Here is a 27858-nt window from a genome sequence, read left to right as displayed (position 1 = left end):
GTAATGGTGTATGTTTATTTATATGGTGTATGTTTTCTTTTGTATGTACGATATGCGAATCGATATTAGAAGTCGACTGTGTGGTAGAAGATCCAAACACGTTCGAAGACGACCCGCAGGACACGTTCGAGCAAGGCAAGTGAATTCTCCCTCTGCATTTCTGTTTGTACCCAAGTAATGCATACAATAATGTTTACTTTTCGGATATTTGCATAATTTGATGGGATTTGCCTAAATAGGATTTCCTAGAAATACCAACCCTATTCCTTGATTACCTTGGGATAAATACTATGCTTAGCAATTTGTGCTATTGCTCAACTTGATAATTATGATGTCACTCTTTAATGATATTATTGTTCAGTAGATGAAATTTGTTTTATGATGTTAACCCGATGGTTAAACAAGATCATTTCATATTAAATGGAACATGGATTGACCACCCAGGATAACAGTGCAACCACGAGTGCTATAATAGCTTTGGCTTTGGTAATTAGGTCTATAGACTTAGTGCTTAGCAACCCCACCTAAAAGATGAGCAAGAGGGGGCGATAGTGGTTTGGTGGCAGCTCATGTTAACATGGGGTGGTAGTCTTGGCTAAGTTAACTCGCCCAGATGGCCATTAATACTGACGTGGAAACCTTAGCGGGTGGCTTTGTACTAAGAATATTTTGTGAAAACCTCATAATGGATCCCTAGTCATTCACCTCGACAATGTTTACGGGTCCGTGCAACCCAGGCTAGAGGGGATATATGGCTTGTGGGTAAAGTTGTACCACCTCTGCAGAGTGTAAAACTGATATGTCAGTTGTGCTCACAGTTAAGAGCAACCTGGACCCTCACATGATAATTGAATTTAAAGATGGAAAATAAATCGTGATCCGTTGATTTATAAATGGTTTGTTTAAGTGGTTTCACTTGAGTGTTTTTGATATAATCATATGCTTATGTTTAATTGAGATATTTTGGGATACACTTACAATTAGTAAGTCAGGCGTTGTTAATAAAATATGGATCAACGAAAATGCTTACCGCTTATCCATAGCCTACCTTGTTAAAAATGCATTACTCCTCCCACTTGCTGAGCCCCGACCATAAGTGAGCTAATCCCTTGCTAATATTTTGATCAGAGAGATGAAGAAGAGTTTACAAATAATGTTGACGAGTACTAAGTCTAACGAAGCGCGCAGTCATCTTCCTGTGGAAGACCGTCCATGTTTTATCTGTTGTACTTTGATGATGATACTATTTAAGACACTTATGTCTGTATGATGTAATAAAGTTACTCTACTCTCATTACGTCTTTATTGTATTGTCTTTTAATATATTACACTTGTAACGTCAACATATATGTAAAAATTGATCCTGACATATATATGTTATACATTCGGTTTTGCCTTCAAAATCGGGTGTGACAATGGAGTGCAGACGATACTAAGGCATGGCGGCGTATGAGGTCCGGAGGTGCATGTGGGCGGAGGTGCTGCACCACGACGTTCACGCTGTTGGGAGGCAGATTGAGCGTGCCATCTTTGATGAACTCGTCATCGAAGACCTTTTCGCATGCGCTGAAGCTAAAGTTAGTTAGCTAGCGGCCCAACTCGCACTTTAAAGGCCAGGCCCACCCACGAGCCCAAATTAGCCACCACATCCTACTGTACAACTGGCACGGGACACATGTCAAACCTTCAATTTGTTAATCATTTTTTCTTTCTTATTATGTATTCTTAAACATTAGTAGTCTCTTTTCTTCTTCTTCTCGGACTCTAAAAAATCAGACACCTCACCGCCTGAGCTCTTAAATTTGTTCAAATCATCTCCCTGTCAAGACTTAAAGCGGTTCCAAACTGGTTTTGCACTTTTTTTTGCCAAAATTGCTTCATAAATGTTTGCATCGTCTAAGAATGTCAATCGTATTCGATGATTAAAAAAACCATACAAACTAGAATTTAGACCACTAAACTCTCTTATATAAAGTCGGTAGCTAAAAATTGATACCATTTTAGAGGTGTTTTTTATGATATAAAATTTTATAAAAATTGATTAAAATCCTAGTACGATTACTATTTTTGGATGGCAAGACTATTTGATGAGGTTCTCAAATCATACTCCCTCCGTCCCAAATTATAACCCGTTTAACTTTTTTTTTCAAGTTTGACCAGCTTGTCCTATTCATTTTTTGTTGCGAAAGAATGAAAATTCAAAGCTACATTTAAAATACTATATGCTAAACAATATCACAGCACACACATGAAATCAGTTTGGAAGCACTCCTCTATTAGGAAGTAATTCACAAATCAGTTTCCATTAGGAATTAATTCACTCTGAACAGGGGAAGATGTGGTTAACAGGCCAGAGATCCTGAAAACATCTGTTCTGCCTAACGCCTAGGTAACAAAGCAACAAGCCTGCAGCATCTTACATCACTCGAGTCTCTTCTACTCTTCAGGATCAATCAATCTCCATTCAGGAGATACTCTCGAGCCATATGCTACCCACCCATTCACACATAAATACTAGTGGCGCACACAAACCTTGAATCAGCAGCAGCCCAGCCCTATTCTTTGTTCCGGGTCCCTCGGTCTTTCTTGTGTCCTCCCAGGATACGGGAGATCTGCAGACCTCTGCTGAACGCCTGGTTGAACAGCATCCTGGTCTGGAATTCCGACACGAACGGGAACCAGGCGAGGAAGGCGATGGGCGTGAACAGGAGAAGTCCCATCAGGATCTCGTAGCCCCGGGCAAGAGCCTTGATCGAGCCCCAGAGCCCAGTCTTGTGGATCACAGGCCGGATCGCTTGGGCAATCTGCAACACAGGTCAAAGATCACGTCGATCACCCACCAACCAAAAGGGACGACCAATACAAGAATGTATGTTCAGTTCAGCTACTGACCAGCAGCAAACCCCATCCAGTGGGCATGAAAGCAAGGATGCAAACAAATATGTCCAGCACCGTCATGCCAGGGATCGCTATTAGGATTACCACGATGGCTGTAAATGTTATAAATATCAGACCCTTGATCAACCGGAACACTAGCTGGAACTCTGCACTGAACCTTCTCCTGCCCACTGATACGGTCTGCAAAACAAGATACAACTAACTTACCACTGATACAGCATTTCCAGAGCTGTGCAACGTTAGCTACATAGTATTGTATAGATTAAGAAAATCTTGCTAAATTATATCAGCCAGAGACCAATATGTTTTTTTACCTTCATAACGAGCAAAATCACAAAAATTACAACCCATGAGAAGCAATAAACCTGGAAAAGGCGCATTAGTTAGAAAAAAAAAGACCGCACCAGCGTAGAGCAGCCAATGCAAAAATAAGACTAGAGTGAATTACCAGCACACTCTGGTTGTCCTTAGTTATCTTCTTCGTTATATTCAGATGATACACAAGTCCGTACTGGTAGATAAAGAAACGCAGCGCAAGCAGTATTTCAACAACAGTACCGCGCTTCCCGGAGTATCGAAGGGGCTCTTGCTCCTTTTCCCACCATGACTCCCAGCTTTTCTCTGGTGCTACACCGATACCTCCACGATTGCTGATCCACTTGTGCCAATCGGTCCAGTCGTCCACAATCTTCTGCCACTCAAATCCAGAAGGATTGAACAGGAATGGTGCAAAGAGCCAAGTGCCCACCATGAACCACATGGACACGGTGATGAAGATGTAAGTTACAGCCCCTCTATATGGCTGGCTAAATATTTCATACACAACTAGTAGAATCATCAGCTCAATGCCCTTGACAAAATGGCTACGGGAATAGAGTCGATAGTTGTCAGCAAATTTCGCATGGAACACCACAAACCCACGTCCAGTGGCTCTGTATTCAGCTCCTCCATGGAGTAATGTCCTTCCGTAGTAATGAGTTTTTGTTCCCAATGAGAACGTGAAGAAAACTGAGGCCAACTGAAGCTGCATCAGTATGAAGTCACTCAATGCTGTTCTGAATCCTCTCTCCAAACCGATTTCCATCATCATGGGTAGCGCCATCAAAAACCCAAGCTGCACAAAAGACTCCGATGCAAGCGCAACCTGGAGAGGTGCATTGTGCACAAACCTCCTTCCAGTAGCCAGCGCTTCATCAAGTCCACTAAGTACAAGATATAACCGCCCATAGAGGAAAACATATACAGTCCACACTGTAATCTAAGTGCATGCAGAAATAACAGAGGTGTTAAGGTGAAACAACGAACAAGTCAGAAAATGCAAGAAAGGTTAACCAATGAACGGACAAGAACAGTTCAAAAACTCAGGTCACCAAAATACCATTGTACTGAAGTAGAAACCAATTGTTGTATAGTAGCAAGATAGCATTCTGAAGAAATCAAAGCGATGACCCAGCCGGTAGATGTCACGGCTCAGCGTCTGTTCGCCATTGCCATTTGCTATCTTTGCCTCAAACAGAGATATTTGATTGAGACCCACATCCCTTCCCTTGCCAACTTGCATGTACTCGTGGTGAGTAACATTGCCTTCACGCAATGTGGAATTGAATCCTGCACCACAAGAAGCCACAATGTTACCATAACAGTTCCACATTATTAAGCGGCAACAGCAAAGGAGAAGTACCTGCAAATATGTCCTCACTGAGATTGATAATTTTGGATGCTTTACTCACACCACCCCTCGTAATGTGGAAAAGGCGATCGAAGATATCAGGATGACCATAATGAAAACGAACCCTGAATAAAGAAGGTTCAGGAACAAAAATGGCAAAGGCAACAATTTAGAATAGTAAAATTCCAAAGAACAAAATAAATTAGAGGACGATTCAAACAATCCAAAAATTGACAAAAGTAGAACCAACAATGCATCGCCACACCATGAATGTAAAATCAAATATGAACCAAGATGGATACCTCAACGGATTGGCAAGCACTCGTTGTCCAATTGTTACGAAACTAGTTTCCTGATTTGACATGAACCATGCAAGGGATGACACACTGCAGAAATTTCGCAACATTTAGTCATGATTGGAAAGTATAGTAGAGATCAGATGGTCCTAGTTTAACCTTAAATATATGAATCATGGCATATTACCTGCCCGTAAATATGTGTTCTCTGACTCCAAGTATCGATGGATATCTCACTCCATGTTTCTTCTCAAACTCTTGCAGCAGATTTCTCATTTTCAAAGCCTCCTCCATATAGTGCTCCTGCCAATACAACTCAACATAACTAAAGGCACAAAATAGATAAAACATAAAACAATTCATAAAGACACTTGGCCGGTGGGGGAAAGACCGCCCCCATGGTACTTGTTGGAATGACTTGATTGTATTGAATATAGGTGGTGGTTACATATATAGACACAGAACGCTAACCCTCAATGGACCGGCAACCCAACAATGGTGCTAGCCCACACAGACACACATAGTCCAACATCCCCCGCAGTCGCAGCAGGGGCACCACACACGATGAGACAAGAGTAGAAGCCAAAGGTAGGAGCCAACGGGTTGATATCCGCCGCAGTCGCAGCGTCGTTAGGGTGCGAATGTTGCGGCTGGAGTAGAGACCGGTGTGGACTCCGAGAAGACGATAGCCCCTGATGCCGAGGTAGCTGAAGTCGAGATGGCCGTGGTCGGGAGACACGCAGCAGTAGCATGTTCTTCGGGAGGGGTCGACGTTCGAGCATCAATGGTCGACGGGACGACACAACAAAAGAGCACCAGCAGGCCAACCTTCTTGCTTATTCAGTCGTCCGGTCGTCGAGAAGCCCCGCTAGGGAGGCCAACAGCAGCGCACGCTTCTGCGCTAGTCAGGGTGGCCGCGCCCCTGGCAGAATACAAGGGGCAACGACAAATCCGGTCGGGAAGGCCACGACAGCAACGGATCAAGCCAGAAAGACGGCGATCCGGCCAAAGGGATGGCAGATCCAACCGGGAAGGTCGCGGCAACAATGGATCCGACCGAGAAAGATGCGACAGCGACGGATCCAGTTATGGCGGCGACGAAGAAGGGGGTAGGCGGCGGAGCGGGTCCAGTCGAGTAGGGCCTGTGCCGGGCCTGGGAAGGGGTTTGTCACCGACGACTGGAGAGGTGCGAAGAAGAGGAAGAAGGCATTGTTGGGCGTCGACGCAGTCAGGGAGGAGGCCGACGCGATGATGGTGGTTGCACAGGCATAGACGACGACGCAGGGGTCGGTGCATAGGGTAGCCATGCCGCCAGGGAGCAGGGGGCGACTACACTAGACAAGGGAAGAGGGAGGATGCCGTAGCGGCCATGGGAAGGAGGCAGCGACACTCAGGAAAGGAGAGGAAGGGCCGCTGCGGCAGCGGCGCAGGCCAGGGGACGAGCCGCAGCACCATGGGCGCTCGTCGGCAAGGGCCACAAGACGTCGTAGTTGGGCCGCGTGGCGCAGAAACGGTGCCAGGTGTGGGCCACAGGGCAGGGGGTGGATCCAGCGGCGGCGGTCATGGTCACACCAACCTGTGCGCCGTCATGGAGGTTGAAAGGGACTGGCCGACCCTGGCATGGTCAGGCTAGTGGGATCTGAGCCGCCAACGGCCGGATCCCGTGCGTCGAGTCTACAGCCGGGTGAAGACCAAGTGGAGGGGTGGCGACGGGCGTAGGGCGCGAATCCGGTGGGAGAGGAGGTGTCCGGCGACGGCGCTGACCGGAGGGGCCACAGTGGCACGGTGAAGGAGCTGGACGCCGCCACCACAAGCCACAACGCGTGCAGGCGTGGGACCGGGCCGAACTGGCAGCAACGTGCAGGGGGCAGGCCGGACTGGCCGGAGGTGGAGGGGAAGGAGGGCGGCCGGGCGCGGGCTCGCCCAATACGGCGTCGGCGACTGCTAGCAGGGGAGAAGGGCTGGCGGCCTAGGAGGAGGTGGCGTCGGCGGCTGGTGCAGAGCCGGTCTGGGTGCGCCGATGGCTGGTGCAGAATGTGAGCCACTCAATCGGAGCCAGGATGGGGGCGCCCCCGGGAGTGATGGAGGAGACTCCCGGGGACGGCGGCGCGGAAGCCAGTGGCGACCGAGCCTAGGGGCTGGCGGCTAGGAGTTGGCTGCTGTGGGGGTGGGAGGAAGGAAACCCTAATCTGATACCATGTTGGAATGACTTGATTGTATTGCATAGAGGTGGTGGTTACATATATAGACACAGAATTCTAACCCTAATGGGTCGGCAGCCCAACAATGGTGCCAAGCCACACACACACAAAGTCCAATAGTATTTCACTAAGAAGAGCTCAACTGGAGCCCACCCTAAAAGGTCACGAAAGCTGCCCCCCTCAAACATGGGGAAGCCACACCCTATGGTTTGATCCTTGACCCGTGCTTTGAGGCCCAACCCACACTAACCAATCCCATGCACGAGGGCCTGCCCACCATAGGTCGGTTCACCCATGCAAACCAAGGAAACCAACGAGTGCCTTTTTTAACCTTAGCCTGAAATTCGCTCCCATAGGGAGTCGAACCCAGGATCTTAGGAGTGCTACTAGAGCCACCTAACCAACTCAGCTAGAGGCTCGCTCGCTAAAACAATTCATCAAACCTACCAGTGCACAAGATGTACCTGATTCATATCTATAGTTTGGAGGCATTCGCCTCTGGTGAATATTATTGCATGGTTCTGATTTTCTGGCTTTCCTTCACCTAAAATGGCATTACCTGGTAGCTTTATCTTGTAGATGACCTACACAGAAAGATAGGCGGCGCATAAGTCCAACACAAATTGCACAATTGAGGCTGTGGATACTCTATAAATTGGAGGATCGTCAGAAAGATTTTAAGCTATTCCAGATTAAACACAGAATGATCCCAACACACACAATGAAAACAAGTATTTAAGTTCAAAGGATTTATGTAACCAGGCCTTTCTAGCAATGGACAACCTAGATAAAAAAAAGAACCATGACTTTCTTCAGCTGCTAGTTTATAGGTGTTAGGAACTTAAAAATAAATCTGCCACATCCAAGGTAATCTTCTTGGCATGCATATTTCATCTTTTTCAGCATTCTTTCTTCGTCGATTCTATTGCATCTATGGGTGACAATGGGTTCTAAATTTTACACTATAAGATTTAATGATCAGATCGGATCAGGATCGGGCTCTATTTCTATTCATTTTTTAACTAAAATTTATTTAGGGCCCTACCATTTTGTGAAGAAGCATTGGATCATGATCCATTACCACCCCTAAGTGCATCACATTGCAGTTTCAGTAAAGCAAGGATAATTGGTGAAAGCATCAACCATGATAAAGCAGAATAATGTGGTACAAGTAAATACTAAATTAACAGTGTCGGTTTTTAATACCTGATCAAGGCTCTGACCAGGCTCATCAGGTTTTGTAACAGAAGCCTTCACCAACACTGAGTAGTAAACCTTTTCAATCTTCTTGTTTCTATCTTGGCTAGGCGCTTCAACTTCATCAATATAGGCGACCCGAAGTGATGGATATCTGCCAAAAAAATGCCAGTTATGTTATTACAATACCATCACATAACATATAACCTACAGTAGTAAGTAGTAATGTGACCTGAACAATTTGCATCATCCTGTTACATTACTAACACCTACATTTATTGGATGAATGACAATCATAAAAAAAAGTTCAGGTTACTCCTATAACAGGACTTATTCAGAAGTTCTCAAAGAAACTCACTCCGTCATTAGTCTCAAAATATCATGTGCGCAAGGCTCATTAGAACGCTTCTGAATTCCATATTGTTGGCATGAGACAACATATGTAAACTTCATGTCAGCTATAGCCTTGCATTGAGTCATTAATTGCGAGTCCTCGGGCATTACTTCTGTTGCTCTGTAACCTTCCATAAGATCTAATGAGACAAGAACAGAAGTTATCACATATGCCACTAAGCCCGCATTCAGAACAACATTTCAGAACCACAGCAGACTGCTATTAGAAATACCATCATCTTCCGCCATATCAAGAAAAGCCTGAAGCTCCAAAGCTTTTCGATAGTACATCATCCCTCTTACTGCATACACAAGAACAACAATGACAGCAAAAAGGCATCATGCATAGTTTAAGATGTTCCTTGAGAGAAGATGTAGGTGCAACCATGCAGGAGGTACGCTATACCAGTTCTTGTTAATGTCTGCCCCCTATACGACGCCCAAAGACGAAGCTTCTCTTCTAGTTCTTCATCTTCACGGAGTCCCTCTTCATTCTTGCAGCCAACCCTTTCGAGGAAATTTTTCCATTCATCTTCAATGAGGTTAGTACACAAAAAGTCAGTTTCAGTGAGCAGAGGCCAAACCCAAAAAAATGCATGAATATCATTTCAAGTAATTGTTAAGCAAGTGAGAAAATAACCTGGGTAAATTTTTTGTAAGTAGAAAAGAATGGAAACTCCATCCTCATTTGGCTCTTCTAGATTTTGTAATGAGAACAGAACATCTTCCTTGTAATAAGGAGTCAAGATACTGCAATACAGAAATAGTTAAAACAATGAAATAAGAAAATCAAGCAAAAGATCAGATCAAACACACATCTTGCAAAAGTGCCTTGCCAACAAGTAGTGGAAAAGTATGCAAAAGCAAACTTATAGGAGTAAATAACCAACTACGTGTCATGGACCTTCGGTCCATGGGGATAGCTGTCTTCTCCGGCGAGGTTATACCCCTCTGCCGCAGGCTTGGTTCTAGGGTAGCAGCCCTAGGCGTTTGAGAGAGTCATTGCAAGGGAGAGAGATTGGTTTGATAATGATCTTGCTTGATTTATTCCCTGCTGCCATGCGGCTTATAAATAGCCCTATGGCTAACCAACTTCTCCTACAAACTCTCAACTAACTCCTACTTTCTTGGACTTATCTACTGCTAACCAACTCTCCACAATTCTCTCATCTCAATCTTATTCTCTAGCCTTATCCCAGCTCATCTCAATCTTATTCTCTAGCCTTATCCCAGCCTGGCTGTTGCCTCTCGCTCCCTATGATGCCCATGACATCTCCCCCTCCCTTGAGGACCAGCTCGTCCTCGAGCTGCCATAGACTTACCTGACACGACTTAAGGTTAAGCCTTTTACATCTCGGCTTACCTTTATTATTTAAGACGAAAATACAAAATAATTGTGGAACTAAAATATAAATTTGAACTCCAGCTATGTCCTCCTGTCCTCCTGGATCCCAAGGAAAGAGCTGAACTGCGGACTTCACGTTGGATGACAGATGAAGGAGGAACCAGCCCGTTCTTATGTTGGGTCTGTCCAGCACCAAGGCAGTTGCCCGAATGAAGGAGACGACCCTCTTTGGCCGTGCAGGGGGGCTGCATACCCAGATCTCGACTTCTGCAGTGGGTTCAAAAAGTATAGACGAGACCTGGTGGTTGGGCGCGCAGGCTGCGAGTTGGTGCAGCGATGAGCTGATCAACAAGTGCAGCTTCCGCACCGCCCGCCTAACAAGGAAGCCGCGCACTGCGGCTTGCAGGCGCACCACGGCCTGCTCATGTGATGACGGCCATGGGGTGGCCCTAGAGGCCACAGCAAGGTGCTTCTCCCCACGAAGGGACTGTACCTGGCGGCGTGCCAGGAACCCTCGCGCTGCCGCCTGAAGCCGCACCGCTGCTTGGAGTTCCTTCTCTGTCTTCTCCTTGTAGCGGTGGAACATCACAACGAATTGGTCCCACTTCTCTTCGAGCCGAGTGAATGCATCTAGAGTTGGAGAGGGCGGGTGGGAGGGCGTTGCGGCAGCAGATGGTGCGGCGGCTGGTGGTGGTGAGGGATGGGCGGCTGGTGGTGGTGAGGATAACCTGGAGCTGATACCAGGTGTCATGGACCTTCGGTCCATGGGGATAGCTGTCTTCTCCGGCGAGGTTATACCCCTCTGCCGCAGGCTTGGTTCTAGGGTAGCAGCCCTAGGCGCTTGAGAGAGTCATTGCAAGGGAGAGAGATTGGTTTGATAATGATCTTGCTTGATTTATTCCCTGCTGCCATGCGGCTTATAAATAGCCCTATGGCTAACCAACTTCTCCTACAAACTCTCAACTAACTCCTACTTTCTTGGACTTATCTACTGCTAACCAACTCTCCACAATTCTCTCATCTCAATCTTATTCTCTAGCCTTATCCCAGCTCATCTCAATCTTATTCTCTAGCCTTATCCCAGCCTGGCTGTTGCCTCTCGCTCCCTATGATGCCCATGACACTACGATATTTAGATGAGAATTGCCAACAAAATGACTACACATTGAGTAAATTATAACATGACATAACTAGGACTAGCAAGAAGGTTGCAGGAGTAACGCTAAAATAGTGCATAATACAACACAAACAGTAGTAAAAACTTACGAGAAGGCCAACATGTTCCGAACTTTTGGAGCATTGGGCATATCCATAAATAAAGAATTTGCAAAGAATGATATCCGCCGCCTAGCATCAAGATTAGTAGGAACATCCATAGCAGACTCCTTCACAGTTAACAGAAGATGAAGCCTCTTTATCTGAACAAGCATAAAGTTTATGTCATTGCAGTAACAGAAAGAAAATATATAAGCATCATATCAGAATCCCCTATACATAAAGAATGGGGACAAATATCAGACCTTTTCAGTCCATGCAATTGATTCATCCACAGGGAACTTAATAGCTTTAGCAAACAACTGGTCTTGCTGATCTAGCGGTGTAATTCCTTCATGTTTTCTACTATTTGCACCATGTGCAGATTCCAACAGTCTGGAAGAAAAATAAAAAATATATATAACACAAACTACTGCAACATTTATACTAGAAACAAAAAGTAACAAGATAAATCACCAAATTGTATGTAGAAACAAAATTGAACTTCAGTCCAGCTTTAGTTTTTTACTAACAAACAAAAAGAAAGAACAATATAGCTATGACAGAAAAAAATGCAAGCTGATCTGCATAAGTGGCATGTCATGCATGTTAATATCCGAAGAAGAATATCAAGTGCTGTAACAAAAGGAAACTAAGCTACTCACGTGCCGAGCTGGTCCTGTTCCTCCATTATATCCCTTGTGACCACCTCAAGCATATCTTGGAACAAAATGACTACCTGACCCAAGTCTTCCTCCTTGTTTTTTTGCTGCACTCAAGAAATCGACAAAGTTATGAGGTATCCACCATGAACATGACCTAAAAGGCTAAAACAACGATGACACGATTTATACCAGTAATTCAAGTAATTCAACAAACTTCTTGCTCAGTGCAGGAAGGTTCCTCATATTGAGATCCTTTATCAGAGTTTCATCTTCTATATGCTGATCCACAACTGCGAAAATCTGTGCTAGGACACTGAAATAGGCATCACATGGTTATTCAGAAGGAAATCCAAGCGGCTCAAATGGACTTAGTCAAACAGATGTTACACACCAAGGGTTAAATACCCATTCAAAATGAACTCAGTTTATATTATCTTCATGCTTTCACACTAAAATGCATCACTTATGTTTTGAGCCCTTGATTTGGGGTGGTGTGTTCAGAGTAGAATTGGTACTATTTTAGGTTTAGTGTGCCTGTGCCATATTGCTTCAATTCCAGAGACGACAAACAACCACGTGACCGGGGCCCATATTTCCCTAATAAATAACAATCTTGGGAAGAGAAGACATACTCTTTCTCCCGCTGACCAAACACTAAAGTATTGATGATGTTCTTGAATGAAGCATAGCATTCTCTGATAGCAAAGGAAAAGTATGGATCTGATTTTATCCTCTTCGTCAGATCACGGTCTTTTCCGCCACTGTCTGCTGCCATATCCAGTGCTATTGGGATCTACAATCCAGCAGATAAACAATAAACTGCTGAATCCACAAATATAGTAAGTAGAAAAAATACAGAAAGAGCAAGATGAGCAACCTTGCTAGCAAGTAAGAAAGGTGGCCATTGAAATATATCGAGCTCACGGTCTTTACAGTATGGAACCAGTAGCAGATCCATCTCCCTATTGTCTATGAGGTCTTCTTCACGGAAACTTGTAATAATGACATTCCACATTTGAGCAAACCTTGCAGCTCTTTTCTCTTTCTGTCTTTCGTCACCAGAAGCCTAAAAAACTGTGTCAGATCAAATAGATAGATACTCAATTGAACTGCCATTGATCTACTCATAACGCCCAACCTTACAATATAAACAAATACCTTGGGTCTACTTGAAAAGGCAGCACGAAGACCTTTACTCTTATTTGCATCAGAAGGAATCAAGCGTTCATTGAAGGCCTCGGGCAAAGATTCAAAGCGAGATCTCAACATTCCTAATGTCCGTATCTGATATTATGGAACCACAAAAGGAGTCTAATGTGAGTCCCATCGATCATGATAAATTATGCTCCACAACACTAGGAAAATATATAATAAAGTAAAGAGGCGACATAAAACAGGCAGAATTGGGTAAATAAAATGGTATAAAAAATAAAAACACTTTTATTGATGCTACCATTATGGAAAAAACTATAAACAGTTGCTTCAAAATGGGAAGGGTGAAACACAATCCTAGGACTAATTTTCTGATTGCTACTAGACACAATGCAATTTATTGGACAAGGAAACTGTTTCAAAGGCTAAAGAAAGACGCATTAAAAATACACAAGATACTATTTTTTTACCAACCTCACCAAGACGACGATAAGCCCCATAGATACCACCAATTAATGTCGAGAACAGTGCATACCAAATTTGGGTGTCCATGAAATATACCTGTATTTTAACTAATTAAACTTGTACTAAGAAAAAGTTTTCCTTATGAGAAACAAGATGGATCAAGACATACTAGAATTATTGGAGCCCACAGTGATATAACAACACCAATATTGTTAGTTCCTGCAAATTAAACCTAAATAAGAAGCCAAAAAAGTTATCAAAATGTAAAATATGGATTTCATGACAAATACCATGAGGGAAAAATTCGTGCCACTGGAAAGTCCTGATAGGTTCCCTCATTATATCTATGGTTGGCTGTACCAGAGGTTTGATCTGCAACAGGACAGTAAGACAAGATGAATAACCAGCAGCTGTGGAGAGCTTAGAAGGTTTAGTTCTCTTTGAATCCCAAACGAATAAACAATAGATCTCCAACCATTCCACATGGCAATCGTTTTTTTCACATGTACAAACTATGTGTCCATTCTTATTTATGGGACTAACATTTGATACATCTGAATCTGATCAGGGAATAGCTTCTGGTTGGCAACTGAACTTGTGATTTGTGACTGAAGAAATCCAAACATGAACTCGGTAACCCAAAGTTCATGCCAAACCATAAGTTTGCATGGAGTTGTGCAGGCAAATCATATTTTGCCAACAAACTACCACGCACAAGCAAAATGATGTGGGACTTATCGTTTCTAGTTTCTACATTATCTGTTTTCCAACCACCAAAATCACAAAAATCACACCTAGGACAGTCAAGGTCAATACTCAAGAGAGATTTATCGATTTGTTTTTCTTCTTTGATAATGAGTCTACAGTTAAAGAGTGAAAACTTCATGTTCAAGGATACCGAAATACAACATCCATCAGTAATGGTAGAATGAACATGATACAAAAAAATGAATGTTACCTCAATATAGAAGCTTACAGTCAGCTTCGTTGCTAAAAGAAGAACCCAGAACATGGTATACCTGTCAGGACAACAATGTTCAGTAATTGAAAAACATGTAACACAAGGCAAGACAATATGAAGATGGGTTAGCAAACTAACATACTTGAAGAGGGAGAATGCACCTTCATGCATCCCTCTGCCAACAAATAACCGGGGCTGCAGACAAACATAAAATCTTTTTTTTAAAAAAGGAGGCATCCAGAATCTCTGACTCTCTGTCATCTAATTAGCAGCAGAAAATGAGAGATGGAATGCTACCTGAGACCACCACATTATGATCGTTATGACCTTAACATTTGAACTCTCTAAGAATCTTCTCATAAATGGGAAAAGAAATAGCATAGAAGCAACTATGTTTGGTGCCATATATATCACTATGGCCAATATGTACAAAGATGGCTGATTCTGACCATCACCAAGCCAACTTTTTATTGTTCTTGCAAGTCCAGTAGGATTCTCCCAAGTGTACGCGTAAGTCACAGGTAAAATCACAACCCATGCAGCAGCACATATTAACTTCAAGATATATCGCAGCTTGACTGCAAATGACATGTTTCTTCTTGCTTTCCAACCAAATATGAGGTCTAGGATTGCTGTCACATACATAATAGATTCATTAGCATTAATTAAATCCTTCCTCAGCATTAAGACACATATATGCAAATGGAAGAAAATGATAATTATTTCGGAAACAACGATGAACAAAGTTTTTTTAAGGTTCATGGCTTTATGGCAGTCACCCAGCCAATATTTCTCTGGAGTAAAAGCAAAAGATAGGCAAAAAACTGAGTAGGGTTCAGGGTATTTCAATGAGCAGGACAACTTAATAAGGTACATGATGTTGTGCACAATGCACAAAGACCACTAGAGAGTAAAAAGTGTAACAAGATTGCCATGTAGGGCTCTGTTACAAGTAGCAACTACTGAGATCCCAACTAGGGAGTGATATGGCAAATATGTAAACAGGGAGATGAACGGAATGACGGGAGTGTCAAATACCTTGACCCAACTTCAAAATTGCAGCAGTAATAAATATGCTCAAAACCTTCTTAAATACTCCAGCATCAAAAATATCACTTGGTGTTCCACCATTCCAAGCAATAATTATCATGGCCTACATGAAAATCAGAAACCATCACAAAATGGGATGATAATGTTTAACAGAGGTATTGAAGCCTTGAAGGAACTGTGGCAGAAAGAAAGTGCACAGAAGAGCAACTAACCTGTAAGGACAATATTAAGAAGATCCACATTCTGTCGAAACTACGGAATATGTGCCAAAATGAACGTATCTCCACAAAATTAACTTTTCCCATCCAATGGGTATTACCTGCAGATCTGTTCTCCTGGACGACGACAAGAAAAATGGGTTTCAATAGGACTGGTAGTCCAGGGAGTCTTTATTTTGCTTGTTTTAAGCTGAAGAAAACACTAAGCGTCACATCAGATCATGGATCTGTATTCCAAAATACAGACTGTAAAAGACAAGGCTAAATGAACAGATAAAACCTATCTACAGTAATATTGTAAATCGAATGAATAAATTGCCAGAATTTGAGCATACACCAGAAACAAAAAGGAAAAGGTATAAATGCAGTACCTCGTCAGAATACTTAAGCAATTGTAATATAATGCTTAAGCAATTGTAATATAACACTTAAGCAATATTAATATTATCTATCACAAGTAAACATTAACACACTTAAGTTACACAATGCCAGAACAGAAGTATGAGGATACCAATATTATTGAGAGAACCTACTCCATTCAAAAGATTCAGATAAGCATCTTTTGGAGTTTTGAAAAAGTCAGCATCAGCTCTCATAGGCCATCCTAGCCGGAAACAATCAACTGACCTGACAAGCCATACAGTAATGATTTAGGTTTCATTAAAATATGGGGCACAAGATTGTAAACAGCAATTCAACTCATCACTTACCAAAAGTACTCATTCAGATCATCATAGTTTCTCCAATGGGAGTGCTTTGATTTCATGGTCTTGCTCCTTTCAGCTTCCTGTTAAGTTCCTAAAAACTGTGATCAAATTGAAATGAAAGTAAGACGACATGCAGGTATTTAAAATAACATGTGTTATACCTTCTCTATAACTTTGTATATTGGAGTCACAACTTTAATCAAAAAGGCTTCTTCATCACCACCATATGCTGGTTTAACATTTTCACCCGTCATTGGGCTCACATTTCCAGCCAGCATGCCGTAGAGTTCAAAAGCCATCTACGCCAAGCAAGATAACCTCACAAATTAAAATTTGGAAGCCTATATTGCTATATTTTGCCACGAAATTCAGGGTATGATCTTCACTACCGCAAGCATATCAAAGTTAACATGGAAAAATAATGCAAGTCAATCTTACATGATGGTAGATGTAACAAATACACTCTGGCATGAATCTCAAGTTAGCCGCCTCACCCCAAATCAGCAGGTAGAGGCCCATATAAAGAAGCTTACGCTGCTGCACTTCCTGCTGGATGGTTGGCAACCTAGAGATCAATTCGACAAAACATTTAGAGAAACAGTAACTTAACAAAGAGATGTACGATATATATGTCCTCTCAAGTGTAGTAGCTCTACAGCTGAAATCCCATGATTGGCAACCAACTAAACCAAACAGATGAGTGTAAATACAGATCTAAGAAATCAGTTCAAGTGATTCATATACATTTCATAATGGATACTCTGTACCTACCATAAGCTGCTTTTGCGGCCAAGGTACTTGCACCACTTCTTATAATTCTTAAACAGCTTCTTCATTACAGCATCCAGAGCTTTGTCATCCAACTAAAAAATATAGCCCCATCATACCATCAATATGCAAATCCAGGCAGGTCCAAAAAAGAAAGGTCATCTGGTTCCTCTATAAGATCACAAACACAAACACGCGGAGGGAGAGGAAATTTGTACCTTCGGTTGTTGGTCAACCTTGGGTACTTTCATTATATGAACATTTGCAAGCAACAGTACCAAATGTTCCCTTTGGTTGGACACGTTGTCTTTCTGAAATGGAACTTGAGTTAAATGAACGTATATTCTAAGTGTACTTTTAAGGGCAAAGCACGCTACAACACCGAGAATGCTAGGAACAAATAAGTTCCACACGATTACCTGAAACCCAAACATAGCCTGAAGCCAATCGAGAAGGTCTTTCCCAGTATTCTTCTCGCCAGGCTTCTTGTCTTGGTCCTTTGGCCATGGCAGACCTCTAGTATTGCGAAGAGCATAAACAGCAGCTTGAATCTACGTAATCATGAGGAAAAAGACATTATTAACGATTTTGCTTGCAGAAAGCGTAGTTTGGTGTCACTGTTAATGAGACAAGATGATAGACAAAAAAAAAACCTCTGGATATCGCATAATGGCTTGACCAGTACTTTCAGGATCAAGCGGGAGAATGTTATAAGGTACGTACAACTTTTTCTTTTCTTCAACCTTATTGTGTGTATCCAAAATCTGTGCAGCAAAAAAAACGAGCAGGATTCACAGTCACTGTTGATAAAAGTCAAGGTGTGCCAATGCGAAGAAAGAAAGAAAACAGAGATCAGCATACAGCGGAGATGAATGGCATACCGCTTGATCGACTTCAACGGACTGCGAGACATTAACGGCCCTCAAGACCTCAAACAAGACAGCAGCTGTCTGGTACGCTTTAGTGAGCAGTGCTCTGGGGAGACAGAAAGGCAGAGCGTGAAGGGCGGAGCACCGAGCGAGCGGCGAAGGCACGAAGCGTCGCGGGAAAAGAGTCTGCTCACTCACCGGTCAGCCTTATCAGCAGCATGCTGCAGTGCCTGGATGTACTTCTTGTAGTATTCGCGGTAGAAGCGCTGCATCTCCCGAGCATCGCTCTGGTGGACCCTTCCCTTGAGCGTGGGATCATTTTCCTGGAGAAGCGCAGAGGTGTACAGAATCATGGGCAGGTTGTGGAGGTGTGTGCGAATATGTGGCGAGTTTTAAGTGCAACTACTACGGACCCTCTCAAGCCTCTGCAGAAGTGCGGTCTTAAACTGACGAACACCACGGCCACTGGATGTCGGGTCGAGGCGGTGAGCCTTCTCGAAAGCGTAGAAGCGACCTGGAGCAAACGAGGAATCGGATCGGAGCGCTAGTAGTAGTAGTAGTAAGTAGCGCAAGAGAAGGAATTACTTACAGAGGTAGGCGACGCGCGGGTTGGTGGCCTCGACCTCGTTGGCGACGCGGAGGATGGGTGCGATCTCGACGAGCGAGGACGGCACGACCTCGCTGTCGAAGATGGACTCGCCGAGGTTGCCGACGGTCTGCGTGCGCAGGAGGCGCCTACCGGTGGAAGGGGACGGCGAGGGGGCGGGCGAGGACGAGGACACGTCCGCCGTCCTCCGCCCCGGCGCCGCCATCCCGCTCCCGCGTCACCTCACTCACTCCGCAGCAGCTAGCACGGAATCGGATCGGATCTCCCCGTCTGGGTCTGGCTGTCCCTCGCCAGCACGGGAATGCGTCAGCTCACTCCCTCCGCAGATAAGCTTGCCTTTTGGATACTGTAGTAGTCTAGAGTAGATAGGTACTGGGACGGCGCGTGGAGATGGAACGAAACCCTAGATCAGATTTGGCAAGAGAGCAGCAGTGGGGATGGAGGGAGAGGGAGCAGCCAGAGAGCAGCAGTGATGAGCAGGAGGAGGGATGGGGGGAATGAAAGGTGTTTGATTTTCAAACTTTTTTTTCCTTCGGTTGGACCGTGGGCAGAGACAAAGCGGCCTGGGGTTCTACGATTTTGCCACTAGGGTTTATGCACTGCACTGCACCGCACCTGCACGGGACAAGGAGTTACAGAGTGAGAGCCAGTGGCCCCATGCATTGAGGCGTGACCTGCTGGCGAATTGGCTGGGCCCAAGCCCAACCCAACAAGATCGACAAGCCAGCCCATGAGCCCACCGAATAGATCACCGGGTCCGGGGCAGTTGCACCCTTTGGGGCTGGTCACAAGTAAATTGGAGGGATCGAGGAATCTCTTTGGGATCTTTCTTCATACATTATCTTTAATTTTCTGGTCACTAAACCAGTTATGGGCGTGAACTTTTTAGAGAGTGTTTGAGTAACTTGACATTAAATTTTGAAGTTATGAATATTAAATATATAGTTAATTAGGTTTAATAAATTTGTCTCGTCTTTTAGTCTTAATCTGTGTAATTAATTTTATAATTAAACTATGTTTAATACTCGTAATTATCAAGAGGGACTAAACTTTAAGAGCGTGGAACCAAATACCCCCTTAGATGCATGATGATAAAGTCATGGAACAAAGATGCATGCACGCTTCATTCTCACCCATACATGAACCAAATATCTTGTATATGTTTCTTGTCTCGCAGAGAAAATGATTGGCAAAAGCTGAAACTAAAGTAGGTAGCTTCGGAAGATTCAACAACTCGGTTTCATCTTTCCCGAGTTTACATATGGTTCCACTTCCACGCGGTGCAAAGGAAGCCCATCCAATTGCAATCTCTCTCTCTATCTATCTATCTATTTGTCTCTCTCTCCCTCCGGCGTGTTGACGTGTGTCAGGAGCGGATGCGAAAAGGCCTGATAGCGCCCCGTGCGCTTGTCCGTGTGTTGGCACGCAACTCTTGTGCAGCAGCTACCTTTTCGAGCCCGAAATTTCAATTGGATTCAACGGAGGGAGTTGTGTTGCGTCTTCCTTCCCTTTTCTCCCTCCCGGTGCATGTTCCCTGGCTGGACCAACTCCCACTGCCACCGCGACTGCCAGACTCTGTCATCTCGCCATCGCGGCGACCTGTCAGAGTCCATCACATATGCCAAGCATGTAAGGCTCATTGCCCTCTGTCGATTTGCTTGCTCCCCGGTCCACATTCCTCTACTCTCATGAAACCCTTAACCTAAAACCCACCTCTTCCCCGAGCCATCCCCTCCTCGCGGTGATGGCAGAGGCGACGCTCTCCTCCCACATCTCGTGTTGCCTGGCACCACCGAAGGTGGCTGAAGCGCCACAATGCTGCTGCATCTCCCTCCACCCCGATTGCAGCGTGGTCGGCGCGTCGTCTCCCCTAGCCATCCCCTCCCCTAAGGAGGAAGCTGGAGTAGATGCACGCCTGTCGCCTGCGTGGTGTCGCTGCCCGTGAGCATGGGTTGTCATTCGTTCTTCAGTTTTTCTAAGACACCGAGCACGTGCACATCCCCGCAGTCTAGATGCTCGACCTCGACATTTGTGTTTCCCTGACTCATGGATGAATTTCATTATTTGTTTTTACTAGGCTAATGATGGAATTCTTTTTTTGGAAGCTGATGTCAAGAACATGTTTGCATCTTGAATATATACAATGCGGTTTCAGAGAGTTCTATATCTGAATAAGTTTTACCTCACAACGAATTAATTATTGTTCTATGCGTCCATAAATTCACATTGTCTGAATATATACAATGCAGTTTTAGCATAGTCCTGCATTTGATCAATACATGCCTTACAATGAATTATATATTGTTTTGTGTGTCCCTAGATTTACGATGCCTAAAAATATGGTATTGAGGTGCTTTGAAGGACCTGATCTCAACAAAGGAGAAGAGCCACAAACCATGTACAACCGACTCAATACAATGGTGAACCAAGTCCTCAACCTTGGGATCACCAAGTGCAACGACCACGACATCGTCAAGCTAATCCTAAGGTCACTTGTATTTCGCAATCCGACACAAGTGCAATTAATTCGTGAAAATCCTAAGTATGAAGAAATGTCTCTCGATGAGGTGATTGGAAGTCTGTGAGCTTTTCACTTATGGTCAAAGACTCCTAACACATCAGGGACATGGATCATGGTGCCACCTTTAGTCCCGAGCCATCACCCGTTGCATTCAAAGCAACGGAAGAAAAGGAGGAAACTACACCAAGCAAGGGGCTCCAAATCGACACCTCCAAGCTTGATAATGAGGAGATGGCTCTAATCATTGAGAGCTTCCGGCAAATCCTCAAGCAACGGAAGGGAAAGGAGTACAAACCCCATTCTAAGAGGGTTTGGCGGTTTGCTACCGGTGTGGTAAGTTCGGTCACTATATTGCAAAATGTCCATATGCTAGTGACAATGACATGGAAGAGGACAAGAAAGCAAATAAGAAGATGGAGAAGAAGTACTACCTCAATAAGAAGGGCGACGAGGTGCATGTTGTGAGAGTGTGGGACTCTGATGAGAGCTCCACCGACTCCTCCAACGAGGACGCCGCCAACATCGCCGTCAACAGGGGACTTCCCTTTCCCAACGTCGGCCACAAGTGCCTCATGACCAAGGAGAACAAAAGGAAGGTACAACCTAGAATCACCCAAAATATACTACTTTTGATTATGAGGGTGATTCTATCAATAATGAAGAAGATTTGTCTTTGCTTTTTAAAGGCCTTAGCTTCAAATAAATTGAGAAAATCAATGAGTTAGTAAAATCCATTAACGAGAAGGATGAACTCTTGGAATGCCAAGAGGATATACTTATTAAGGTAAATGAAAAAAATTGTGAAGCTAAAAGATGCTTTAGCTCATGAGAAGGGAAAATGCAAAAAAATGACAAATGAGCTAAAATCTTGCAATGGTTCAATTTCATGTCTTAAATCTGATGTCGCTTTGATTGCTAAGATTGATGAATTGAATGCTTGCCATGTTTCTACCTCTATCATTGATCATGTTACCATTTGCACTAGATGTAGAGATATTGATGTTGATGGTATTAGTCCTTTATAGACCTCCGTAAGGAGTGTCTGTACCCGGACTCTTTTCCTGCCCTTTGTTATCCTAGATTTGATTAATATAATGGGACGCAACTCTCCTATACTTTTCGAGAAAAAAATTCACATAGCTAAGTTGGTTGCTAAAATTCCCGATCATGAACTTGAAAATGGAAAATTTAAATTTGCTCGTAGCATGCTTTATAATGAAAGATATAGGTGTACTTTTGGGCCGGGCTAAAAGGGCCAGCACAAGGCACGACATTTTTAGCCTGATTCGAGCACGACACGACACGAAGTTTGGCGAACTGGGCCAGGCACGACACGATATACAAGTCAGGCTATGGGCCGAGCATCAAGCTCAATGGACGACACAACATGACCCACATAACTATCGGCTCGCTAAGGCCAGTTGGGGCGACATGGCCCATTTAGGGCACGACCCATTTAATCAATCAACGTATATAAGTAGTTCTATATCAGTTTTATAATAATGTAATGAGATGTTTTAAGTTCTAGAACAATTTTATGGTTGTTGTCTTGTTCTGTAATGACGAGCTGAACTTTTGTAGACTGTAGTTCTCAACATTTACAACAAATTTATAGTTGTTTTATCTATATTTAAAGGTCTATACTTATTTTGTTCTATAGTTTTGCATGCGTACTTTAACAACCCAACAGACTATCACACCTAGATTTAAGGGCAAATCCAGGCGCGAATCAAATGTGTGCTAGGATCAAGTCTCACACATATGATGACTCATGGTACAGAAACGAATGTCACGTCTTGTAACACCATGAATTTGGGGTATAAAATTTCTTCTCTAAATGCCTACCAAATTCAGGAGTTACCTCTTGTCTCTCTCCTTAGTATCTCTCTCTCTCTCTTTTGATTAGAATTAGGTTAATTAGGTGGTGGATTATTTGTTTTTTTATCAAAACTATGTGAGTCCTGGAATGTTGCATCATGCTGAGCCTAAATTATTCTTTGAATTGATGCACATGCTGGAATAGTTTGAATTTGAATTTGAATTGGGAAAATAAAAGGAAAAGGATTAGAAATTCAAAAAAAGGAAAAAGGGAAACAACTTGAACCCCCTCCCTCCTCGGCCTTTCGGCCCAAGCCGGCCCAGCTAGCCCTGTGCGCCCCCTCGTCCGCTGACAGGCGGGCCCCACATGTCGATGTCGCGCCCCTCTCGCTCACTCCCCTCCTGAGAGCACCTAGAGGGGGGTGAATAGGTGATCCTGTAAAAATCAACACTAAATGGCACAAAACTTGGTTTATGAAATGTTAGTGGAATCAAAACCAAGGTGCTATGTCTAGAGAGAAAGAGATGACTTCTTCACTTAATTGCTCTTCACAAGGTGAGTATTTTAACTTAAAGCAATTATTAAGTGAGTAGAAGTAGAGAGAATCGCACACGAATAACAACAGGTGGCACAACGATTTTTATCCTGTGGTTCGTCCAAGTAGAACACTTGCCTACTTCCACGTTGTGGCGTCCCAATGGACGAGGGTTGCACTCAACCCCTTTCAAGCGATCCAATGATCCACTTGAATACCACGACTTTCTTCCTTATAGCAGATGTTCCCTTTGTGAGGAATCTCCACACGTTGGAGCCTCTCACCCTTACAATATTGATCACAATGAAAACCACAAGAGTAAAGGAGGGAATAGAAACACACGCAAGAGCTAGAGTCCCAGCAGCGACACGCACATAAGTCAAGAAACGAGCACACAAACACAGCGCAGCGAGTTCACAACTCAACAAGTGCTCAAATCTCAAACACAATGATCTGAATGCGTGCTTGCGGAGTCTAGGCGTCTTAGGATGTTCAATGGAGGCTTGGTGTTTTTCTCCATGCGCCTAGGGGTCTCTTTTTAGCTCTAAGGCAGCTAGAAGTCGTTGGAGCTCAATTTGGTAGGCAATTCTTGCCTTCTGTCCGTTGGCGCACCAGGCAGTCCGGTGCACCACCGGACATGAACAGTGCCTAATTTCTTTCCTTCTTTGGCGAAGCCGACCGTTGAACCCTCGGTCCCCTTGGCACACCGGACACTGTCCGGTGCACACCGAACAATCTGGTGTGGCCTAGTGACCGTTGCCTCTAGCCACGCATCGTCCGTTGATTGCGCGTCGATCGCGTTGCCGACCGTTGGCGCGGACGCTGTTGGCTCACCGGACAGTCCGGTGAATTTTAGTCGCGGCGTCCTCGACGATTCCCGAGAGCAGCGAGTTTGTCGCTAAGCCAGCCTGTCCGGTGCACCCACAGCTGGTGCTATACAGGCTGTTTCAGCTGAACTCCTTTTGCTCCTCTTTGGACTTGGCTTAATTGAGTTCCTAGCACTTAGACAAGCATGTTTAGCACATGAAACAATTGACTAAGTGTCTAGAACTTACCTTCACACTTTATCCATCTTGATATTCCTTTGCTCAACATTATGTTAGTTCACATATAGTGTGTTGTGCATCTAATCACCAAAACAATATAGCAATAGCCCAAGGGCACATTTCCCTTTCAATCTCCCCCTTTTTGGTGATTTATGCCAACACATCGAAAAGCAACTCATTTAGGACTAACATATCTAGAACAGGTCAAAAGCGCAAGTTTATGTCAAATTGAAGACCACTAGGATTACTATAGAATTTGGCATATATGGATCACTTATGCCACCACTTGGTTTATTTGCACAAAACAAATTCTTTTTCCTATCCCTAAGTCCAACACACTTGTTTTGGCAAATCGAGAGATCTTTCAAGAGTAAATTTGATCAAATGCCACAAACTCTCCCTTTTTCCCATAATCAAAATTCTCCCCCATAAGAGAACAATTTTTGCAATAAGAGAGCTTTGATCAAACACAAAGATTCTAACTCTACAATTTTTAAAATTTCACAAATGGTTGGCTGATCCATTTGCTTTGGCCTTTATTTCTCCCCTATGGCATTAAGCACCAAAATAGGAGAACTTTTGGCCCTTTAACCCCATTGCCTCACCAAAATGTCAAATAAGAGAAAAAGGCAATGAGAACACAAGTAGGAACTTGGGACAAGATACATTGATACCGGAATGCAGTGGAAGCCCTCTCTTTGTCCAAGTTCACTTTTCCCTTTCAATATAACTTTGAGACTATATCAAGAGTACTCAACAAACAAGTTAGTATCAAGGGAGTCAAGTTGTAGCACATCCTCCCCCTAAACATGTGCACATTTGCATGGGGACTTGTGAGGTCCGGGGATGACTTGTACAACTTGAGCACCAAAAAAGTAATTAAAGACATTAATGCTTAAGGTAACATGATCAAAGACGTAGAACAAATGTATGTTATAGATCAATCCAAGTTACGTGAATCTAAGACATTTAGCTCACTATGCGACCTGCAAAACCTTTTCTCATCTAAAGGCTTGGTGAAGATATCGACTAGCTGGTTCTCGGTGCTAATATGGTAAATACGGATATCTCCCCTTTGCGGGTGGTCTCTCAAAAGTGATGTCGGATGTCTATGTGATTATTGTGACTGTGTTCAACAGGATTATCCACCAAGCGGATTGCACTATCATTATCACATAGGAGTGGGACTTTGCTCAGATTGTAGCCAAAGTCCCAGAGGTTTTTCCTCATCCAAAGCAGTTGCGCGCAACACTATCCTACGACAACATACTCGGCTTCAGCGGTGGATAGGGCAACAGAAGTTTGTTTCTTAGAGCTCCAAGACACTAGGGACCTTCCCAAAAACTAACAAGTCCCTAATGTGCTCTTTTTATCAACCTTGCACCCGACATAGTCAAATTCCGAGTATCCAATTAAGTCAAAGGTATACCCCTTTGGATACCAGATCCCGAAGCAAGGCGTAGAAAACAAATATCTAAGAATTCGCTTAACTGCCACAAGGTGACACTCCTTGGGGTCGGATTGAAATCTAGCACACATGCATACACTTAACATAATATCTGGTCTACTTGCACAAATATAAAGCAAAGATCCTATCATAGACCGGTATGCCTTTTGATTAACGGACTTACCTCCTTTGTTGAGGTCCAAATGTCCGTCCGTTCCCATCAGTGTCTTTCCAGGCTTTGCATCCTTCATCCCAAACCTCTTGAGAAAATCTTGAGTATACTTCGTTTGGGAGATGAAGGTTCCTTCCTTGAGTTGCTTCACTTGAAATCCAAGGAAGTAGTTCAACTCGCCCATCATTGACATCTCAAATTTCTGCATCATCACCCTGCTAAACTCTTCACAAGACTTTTGATTAGTAGAACCAAATATTATGTCATCGACATATATTTGGCATACATGAAAGGGAAATGTGCCCTTTGGCCATTTCTATAAATGTTTTGGTGATTAGATGCCCAACACATATTATTTTGGTTAATATGTGCTAAGTGCTAAAGAGATCCAAATCAAGAATCAAGGTATGACTCTAGCCTTAGTGAATTGTTTTTGGTACTAATATATTCCTCTAAGTGCTAGGTACCTTGTCAAGTCAAATGAGATTGGATTGGAGAAGTTTGGCACCAGCCTGCTGTGCACCGGACAGTGTCCGGTGTGCCAAGGGGACCGAAGGCTCAACGGTCGGCTTCGCTAGAGAGGGAAAGAAATCGGGCACTGTTCATGTCCAGTGGTGCACCGGATTGTCCGGTGCACCAACCAACAGAAGGCAAGAATTGCCTACCAAATGGAGATCCAACGGCTCCTAGCTGCCTTGGGGCTATAAAAGGGACCCCTAGGTGCATGGAGCACTACACAAACCCTCCATTGAACATCCTATGACGCCTAGACACCGCAAGCACGCATCCGGATCACTGTGACTAAGATTTGATCACTCGTTGAGTTGTAGACTCACTACGCTGTGTTTTGTGTGCTCGTGTCTTGACTTGTGTGCGTGTTATTGCTGCGACTCTAGCTCTTGCATGTGTTTCTTTCCCTCCCTTACTCTTGTGGTTTTCATTGAGATCAATATTGTAAGGATGAGAGACTCCAACTTGTGGAGATTCCTCGCAAAGGGAAAACATCCGCTAAGGAAGAAAGCTGTGGTATTCAAGTGGATCATTCGATCGCTTGAAAGGGGTTGAGTGCAACCCTCGTCCATTGGGATGCCACAACATGGAAGTAGGCAAGTGTTCTACTTGGCCGAACCTTGGGATAAAATCGTTGTGTCACTTGTTGCTATTCTTGTGCGATCTTCTACTCACTTGATAATTGCTCTAAGTTTAATACTCACTTTGTAAAGAGAAATTGAGTGAAGAAGTCATCTCTTCCTCTCTCGACATAACACCTTTGTTTTTGTTTCACTAATATTCCATAATCCAATTGTGTGCTATATAGTGTTGATTTTTACAGGATCACCTATTCACCCCCACTCTAGGTGCTCTCAATAGGTATCGAAGTTGTAATCTTCATTAAGGGACTAACCGCTCGAAGAGATGGATCCTAAAGGTAAGGGGATGGTAATCAACGACAAGGAGAAGGAGACCCTCTACGTCAATGAGCCAAAAGACAACAAGCCCACTAACTCAGGCTCAAGTCACAAGAAGAGGGATGGAAAGAAGAAGAGGCGCATAAAAAATATCATCTACAACGACAACGACACCTCCTCCTCTTCACCAAGGG

At 43.8% G+C, this 27858-nt stretch overlaps 1 protein-coding gene across 1 annotated transcript; it reads right to left on the bottom strand.

Moving 5' to 3' along the window:
* Positions 1–2254: 2254 nt before the first annotated feature.
* On the bottom strand, positions 2255–19232 carry LOC100280338 (uncharacterized). Its single transcript, NM_001362453.1, has 41 exons — positions 18698–19232; positions 18522–18622; positions 18307–18431; positions 18121–18214; positions 17893–18003; positions 17659–17790; positions 17458–17550; positions 17243–17334; positions 16910–17036; positions 16633–16770; positions 16475–16551; positions 16298–16391; positions 15759–15881; positions 15535–15649; positions 14794–15128; positions 14639–14691; positions 14494–14554; positions 13826–13907; positions 13705–13754; positions 13545–13631; positions 13077–13202; positions 12796–12984; positions 12551–12711; positions 12108–12231; positions 11919–12022; positions 11520–11649; positions 11266–11417; positions 9295–9404; positions 9061–9186; positions 8888–8956; positions 8620–8794; positions 8271–8415; positions 7529–7648; positions 5051–5166; positions 4870–4953; positions 4580–4692; positions 4277–4506; positions 3347–4156; positions 3213–3263; positions 2893–3078; positions 2255–2804 (listed from the first exon to the last, which is right to left on the bottom strand). The coding sequence occupies exons 1-41, from the start codon at positions 18918–18920 to the stop codon at positions 2556–2558; spliced, it is 5883 nt and encodes a 1960-aa protein (NP_001349382.1). The 5' UTR covers positions 18921–19232; the 3' UTR covers positions 2255–2555.
* Between the last annotated feature and the right edge of the window lie 8626 nt (positions 19233–27858).

This window comes from Zea mays, chromosome 6 (genome assembly GCF_902167145.1).
Source record: "Zea mays cultivar B73 chromosome 6, Zm-B73-REFERENCE-NAM-5.0, whole genome shotgun sequence".
Taxonomy (NCBI): domain Eukaryota; kingdom Viridiplantae; phylum Streptophyta; class Magnoliopsida; order Poales; family Poaceae; genus Zea; species Zea mays.
Note: the sequence above shows the minus strand (reverse complement) of the source record. Positions and strands in the feature narration are given on the sequence as shown.